Here is a 7,428-nt window from a genome sequence, read left to right as displayed (position 1 = left end):
CACACGCACACACACGTTCTTGAGGCAACAACTTGAGCTTACACTGGGTTATCTATAAAGTTGTAGAGACTGTTTCAGAAAAGAACAGAACAACCGACACTTCCCAGACATTAGCATGGGCTCTCAAAAAAATCTCACCTAAGACCACTACCAAGGAAACTGGGTGGCAGGAGAAATCCAGTGCTAGATTTCTAGCAAAACTAGAATTGAGCAGTGAATTGGGTCAATAATTGCACTCCTCAAAGCTAGTGTGATACTGTCTCTTTTAGAAAGTACTAATGAACAGCTATATTTCTGTAAGTTAGTTCCCAGGGTCTACTTTAGATGGTAGAATTCAGATTATTAATGATTATCTAATTTATTTTGAATTCCCTAATTTTTTTTTATTTCACTCTGTATGTAGATAGAGACTTACAATAGAGTCTATGAGAATTTCACCAACAACACAGCAATGGAAATGGAAATGTTTTACTTAAGTATTCCTATAGAAACTTTAAAACTATTAGGTTGTAGCGGTAGATGTAAGATTCACCTGGTGGATTTGTTGAAAACCCAGATTGCCAAGCCCCATCCTGAGTTTCTGATTCCTTAGGTCTGGAGTGGGTCCAAGAATTTGTATTTCTAACCAGCTCCTAACAATCTTTTGAGTACTGGCCTCCTGCTACCCACCCTCCATGTGAAATTTAGATGGCATTGTGAGGAACCTTATTTAAGCCATAATAAATAACAGGAAAAAAATGTCTTCAACTGTAAAATTGTAGAAAAGAAAGATAATTCTTTACATGAGCATTCTGTTATTCCCTTTCAATAAACAATCAAGGCATATCATTAAAGTAACTCAGAGAAAGTATTTTTCTCCCTGAAACTAAACACACATGGTTCAGATACTTTGTTTTCTAACACATTCCTAAGACCTGACACTATGCCAGTAACAAGTGTAGAAGTGTAGTAAGTGTAGAAGTGATGGAAATATTTAGAATCTCAAGTAAAGGATGCTTCTTTTTCTCTGCCCTTGCTACCATTATGTATAAATTATGGTCTCTAAAATTGTCACAAATGAGAGAGAAATGGGTGTGTAAAATCATATTTTAGGACAGAAAGGAGAAACATTAAACTATAGGGAGAAAATAAGGCTGGCAAGAAAAACCTAAGAACTGAGATATCTGTGAAAATTATGCACTGTAACTGAGGCTTGTTAACTTAGCATATGCAATATTATAGCAATTAGTCTGTAACTAGACTCTTGAATATAATGAATAAACGATCAGTCAGCTTATGCATTGTTAAAAAACAGATCTTAGAATGTATCTCGAATTTTTGAAGGGCCATAGTATATAAAATAAACATAGTAAAAACACCTGTTAAATGAGATTTTATATGGCTTCATATGTCATGGTGATTTTTATTATGTGAATTTTTTAAATGCCATAGAAAAAGAAAATTCTTTGAAAGAAAGTATGGAAACATATACAGAATTAAATTAACCTCAAGTCATTAAATACCTATGTAAATGAAACTTTAGATTTCAACCAGAAAATTACAAATTTCTAGTCAGGAGCTTGTATAAGCTGAATTTTTTACTCCTTTAAAAATGTGGAGAGGGCCAGCTGAGTGGCACATTGGTTACGAGTTTGCTTGGGATGCCAGCTCTGAGCAGCAGGGCCCCAGTTCGGATCCCACATGGGCCAGTGATTCTGCACCCTCTACAGCTAAGATGGTGAACAACAGCTCGACCTGGAGCTGGGCTGCCGTGAGTCGCCGGCAACGGCGTAGGCTGCAGTGGGACTGGTCCACAGCTGGTGTGCGCTTTCGTGAGTGGCTGTCCAATGGCCGGCAAGCAATTGCCTCACCTGGGAAGAGCGCAATGATAATACCAACATGGGCCAATGAAGCGACGTCCTCTACAACTAGACTGAAGAACAAAAAGGACAGCAACTTGTCTAGTCCCCTTCTCCGATTCCCCAACACTTTCCCTCCCCCAATTCCCCAGTAAAATTTTAAATAAATAAATAAATAAATATAAAAAATGTGGAGAACTCAAGTGAATGTATTTTATTTTAAATGGAACAAAGCTAACATTTAAAATGATGAAACACTGTTGTTGTTTTCATGTGTATTACACACTTTTATTGAGCCTAATAAATTACAGAATGCAAGGAGATAGAAGATGAAAAAGTATTGTCATTATTTTGCCATGATGATTTGTTTTTGATTTTTATTTTTTATTGTGACAATGTTACTTGTGTAATATAAAAGAACAAGTTTCCCACACTTAATGATAATCCTCAAAAATATTTGAAAAGGAAAGGGAAACATTTTAAGGAAAGTACAGAGCCGTGTTTTTGCATGTTTGATGGGGCAGCCACTTGGGGCAAGCTTATACTTTGATTAGCAAGGAGGTTCATGTTGCCTTCCACTCTGTAGGGCCCTAGGATAGTTTAATGTCACGGTTGGCTGCATGCCTTTCTTCTCTTGTCTAGGATTGCAATATAATGCTTTGCTCACTCATCACCCTCCTGTTTCTGCCCTGCCCCCATGTCTCCACAGATCATTTTGTGTTTCTCTCCAGTTGGTCACACGCTGAGAGTTAGAGCTCGGAAGTTCCCAGCCATAGTTAACTGCACGGCTATTGACTGGTTTCATGTGTGGCCACAGGAGGCTCTGGTCTCAGTCAGCAGGAGGTTCATTGAGGAAACTAAGGGAATTGAGGTATGTGCCATATCAGCCTCAGAATCAATCTCTCTCTCTCTCTCTCTTTCTCCTCTCTTTCTCTCTCTCATTCTCACTCTTACCAAAAGTCCTCAATAAGTAATTTCGAAATTATACCCCTCAGAAAATTGTCCTTGTTTGTTGAAGATAAAATCATCTTTGTTCGTTTACATCCTATGGACTGCGATGGCTGACCTCTTTGCACCAGGTTGAGGTGTGCCACACACACACATACACACACACACACACACTCACACACTCACACACTCTCACACTCTCACACTCTCACACTCACAGCCTGTGAGAATGTTCTGACTCATGCACTAACTCACCAGAATACTAGGATCATTACTTCCTTGAACCGTAATAGGGTTTACTGCATACAAACCCTTTAAATCCACAACTAAAAACCCAAACAAAAATGTAGTCACCCACAGCCAAACAATGCTTGATCCCCACAAAGGAAGGCAGTTAGTTGTGATTTTTCTCATTCCAGCACTGACAGGTGAAAAATCAGCCCTCTCAAAATTTGTCAATCACTAAGTCAAATAATGAATCCGTTCTTTGTTTTATGGGTTTATGTTTTATTAGGTTATGTTTGTCATTTCGTCATGATAACATTCACACCTCCTATTACATTTTAAAATGGCTACCCGAAACCAAAGAAAACTTCAAGCATTCAAATTTAACGGGAAAAAAGGAATGTAAATAGGAAAGGATCATTTAGACTTCCTAGAAATAAAGTTTTATCTCTATTTAGTACCTTTCTGATTGCATAGTTTGGAAGGGTGATGATTGAGAACATTTCCCAGGAAGGTTTGACATCTGATCTCACTGAGAGATAAGGGGGAAAAGGTGCCTAGAATACACTGGACATTGAAGCCAAAAATAGGGTAGGAGGTATGTAAGGAATGATGTCTGCTTCCAGCTGAAACTTTATTGTGAACAAGGACAAGCCCCTGTGGCCTCTCTTCCTCCCAAAGGTATAACTGCTGCTTTTCCAGTGCAATTCTTTGACGTTTTGTTGAACCTTTTATCTTTTGGTGGTCTGATGGTTAGAATCTGAATCTATTTACAAATTTAATGTCAATAATTATTTGTATTAAATGTAAATACAAATAGTTATTTGTATGCAGCTAGCTTTATTGCTTATTTCTCATTTTTATACGTTATATATAGCTTTATTGTATACGATTTATTGTCTTTTCCTGAAATGTCTATTAATCTATTTAGTGCTGGATTGCCAGAGAAGAACTGTATATATGGGAAAGACTTTACCACTTTTAAATCCCTCCTCTTTCCTTCTTTTCTTTACACTCACGCTTAAAACATTTCTATAAATAAATGAAAAAAATGATCTCTTCTATTTCACTGTTTTTTCCATATACAGAAAGTTCTGTATCTTGCTTGTCTCCACACTTACCCCTCATGTTTAACACACTTCCTAGACCTTTAAAACAACAACTGGGTTTCTGGGTAAAGAGTGAATAATGTTAATATATGGTTCTATTTTTTTAAGTGATTTTCACTTTTTTCCACTGGTCAGCGGTCAATAGCACTTATACTTAGGAAATGCATGACATTTGTTCTCATGAACAGATGAGTAGGGTGGTGGACACTCCCGGAAGTGATTACTTTCTGCCTGAAACACTGCTTTCATCACTCTGTGTCTTCCTGAAGAGTCAGAGTAAGTCCATTTAATGGGGACGAACACTTGCATTAGATGAGTCTGCCAGCAATATTTTATACTTTAAAATCTGGAAAATCGTTAACTATGATAAATAAAGGTCACAATTATTAACACAAATGTCTTAGGCTATCGCTAAGTTCACTGCATTACTGGAATTAAGTAGGGAATAATTTTGTCTTTTAATACTTACAAGAAGGGTTCAAAATACTGATTCATTAGAAGGAGAGAGTCAGCGTGTATCTTTTAGCAGCAAAATTCTGTTTTATCCCATCCATGTTATCAGGGTAGTTTGGTAAGGAAGAGAAAAGGACTAGTAACTAACTTTTCTTTTCTTTCTTTCTTCCTTTTTTTTTTTTGTTAATTAGTTTCAGGTGTACAAAACAATGTAATAGACTTCACCCCTCACAAAGTAATAACCCCCCTCCCCCAATCTGTTACTTCTCTGACATCATATAGAGCTGTAACAATTCCATTGACACTATTATTCCCTGTGCTGTACTCCACATCCTGTGACTATATATATATGTGTGTGTGTATATATATATATATATATATATATATATATATATATATATATGTATATATATATACATATATATATATATGTATATATGTATATTCGACATTCAATATTATTCAGCTTCAGTTTCAGGTGAACAACACAGTGGTCAGACATCTACACCGTCCATGAAGTGGTCACTTTGTTTCTTCATGTTAATGTCTCGAATGAGAGGAAACCAGAGCTCATAGCCTAGTTTGAGTTAGCGTTTGGCACAGTGCTTTTGTAAGTTGCTTGCCTTTGCTCTGGCATAGGCTTTCTCCTGGGAACGTAGGTGCCACTTTGAAAACAGTACTGAAGGAGCTTTGATATGCCAGTGACCATTGACATCTGCTGGATGAGGCAGGACTTGCATCACTTTCAGTCCAGAGGGCTCCTGGCAGGCGCTAAGCTCCATCTGGTGGTATCATGATGCCTCCTATAGGATGCTGAGTGCCACAAAGGAATTGAAAAAGCACTACCATTTCTGTGGAGCTGAATGATGCCTGGAAACAAATTCACCAGATGATTTCATTTCCGTGCAGGGCGCTTATTTAACTATCCCACCTTCCTGATTTGTTGCCCAGGAGCAATAATTATAATTCAGAGTGCAACGGGTCCATGCTTTTCTAAAAATATGTGGTGCCTTTTCTGTAGAGGTCAAAAACAGCTTTTGCATTTTTTGAATGAGCACGAATTTGATCACTTTCTTAGTTTAAATTTCCATCATTAAGACTGAAAGTTATCGGCATAATTTGGGTGCTTCTTAATTATTGACCTCAGTTGCTGAATATAAGGTACTTACACAAGGTGATCCCCTTCGGCCACAGAGAAAAGGATTCATTAAAGGCAAGCAGTTCTGTGTGTGTTGACATATAATTTTTCAATCAGTACACACACAGCACCCAGGGGTGTGGGCTGACTGTGTCAAAGTAAATGTTTGTGCTACTTTTCTGTTACCTATTATTCAACTAAATGACAGTTGACAGAATGACCAAAATAGTTTGACACTTTGGTACCACTGGGTATTTATTGATTTGAAGACGCTCTGTCAGTACACACTCCCTCTCCCAGGAGATTGGGAAATGCAGATGGGAGGATGTGGTGTAAGGAAGAGAGGAAGGGCTTTGGGGTAGCCTTAGGAATGAGATTACAAATTGTAATTGGGGGGAAACCTTCCTGAGACGTGCATGGGTCCCAGTTGGGAACATTCAAGAAAAAAAGGCAGAAGAAACAGATGTTAGAAGACAAGCCACATTTTAGCTTTTCAAGTCAAAATGAATCATAGACGTACTTGAAAGCAGGGCCTGATTAAGGGAGAAATTACTGAATTAAAATGATAAGATGAGCACTCTGGCTCAGGAGTGAGAGTTGCGTTGGAAGGGGTAGCATAAAGATCTGAGCAAGATGGAGGAACTCAGCCTTTTGAGGTGTGTTGGCCAACTTGCAGGTTAAAATTCTGTGTCCTTTTGATGTGATAGAACTTAGCAGATTTTGTCGTGTATAATGTGCACTTTTTGGCCCAAATTTGTGAGGGGGCAAAATAAAGATGTGCATTATGCATGAGTAGTACTAATTCTGTTTCCCTTAAAGTTTGGGCGAACAACGTGGATGTGCATTATACACGGGAGCGCATTATACACAGCAAAATATGGTAAAAATAATTACACCAGCACAATATCGGCCTTTTCAGCACAGTGACTTCATTCCACATGTCGCCACCTCTGCAATCCAGAACCTGTTGCAGGGTTTGGTAATGTATGAATGGCATATTTTACTACCATTTTCCTAACCAACTGCGAAAAACGTTCATTCAAAGAAGGAAGTTGTTTTGCTACTATATTTAAAGACTGATTTCTTCAGAAGCCTCTGAGTTCATTTTAAAATGTTAGCGAAGAATGGAGAGTAATGAACAACATTTTGTTAATATAAGGACATGTAAAGCCATATTTCCATGAATGATTTTTATCACAGTTTTTTTTAACTATAAATGAGGATACTGCAATATGAATTTACAAAGTAGAAAAATAACCTTGTGCAATAGGAATTCTGTGAAGTTGTGGGGACTGTCTTCTTCCTGAGGAATACTGAAGTCATTTGAAAGGATGAAAACAAAAACAAATGCAACCAAATTTGTCTTGAATCTTCCTGAATCTCACAGCTGGCTTAAGCCCATATTGAAATAGGTGAGGAAAGGCCCTGTGGTTGTTAATCCCCTCTCCATTCTTCACCCTTCTCCTCCTTTACACACATGCACACGAAGGTACTGCCCATCATGCATGCCTTGCTCTGTGCATGTTAATCCAACTTAGAATAAAATTGGGGAAACAGTAGAATGCTGCTTCCCAGAGTTTTTGCTGCTTTGTAAACTTTAGGAATCTCGATAGTAGGGTCCGCTTTTTATAGCTGCCCAGAAACCTGGCCATGCTGTTAGCCAAAAGTTTAGCTAAATCAGAGACATCAGTAGCTCCCAGTTGTAGATTGGTGGCTT

General features: G+C 38.0%; 1 protein-coding gene across 1 annotated transcript in view; it reads left to right on the top strand.

The window, feature by feature from the left end:
• DNAH11 (dynein axonemal heavy chain 11) overlaps positions 1-7,428 on the top strand; it is a 307,848-nt gene that overhangs the window by 168,897 nt on the left and 131,523 nt on the right. Inside the window, exon 53 of the mRNA XM_019651988.1 lies at positions 2,548-2,709. Coding sequence (XP_019507533.1) covers positions 2,548-2,709 — 162 coding nt within the window. The remainder of the gene's footprint in view (positions 1-2,547; positions 2,710-7,428) is intronic.

This window comes from Hipposideros armiger, unplaced genomic scaffold (genome assembly GCF_001890085.2).
Source record: "Hipposideros armiger isolate ML-2016 unplaced genomic scaffold, ASM189008v1 scaffold_171, whole genome shotgun sequence".
Classification (NCBI taxonomy): Eukaryota; Metazoa; Chordata; class Mammalia; order Chiroptera; family Hipposideridae; genus Hipposideros; species Hipposideros armiger.
This window is presented reverse-complemented; position numbering and strand designations above follow the sequence as displayed.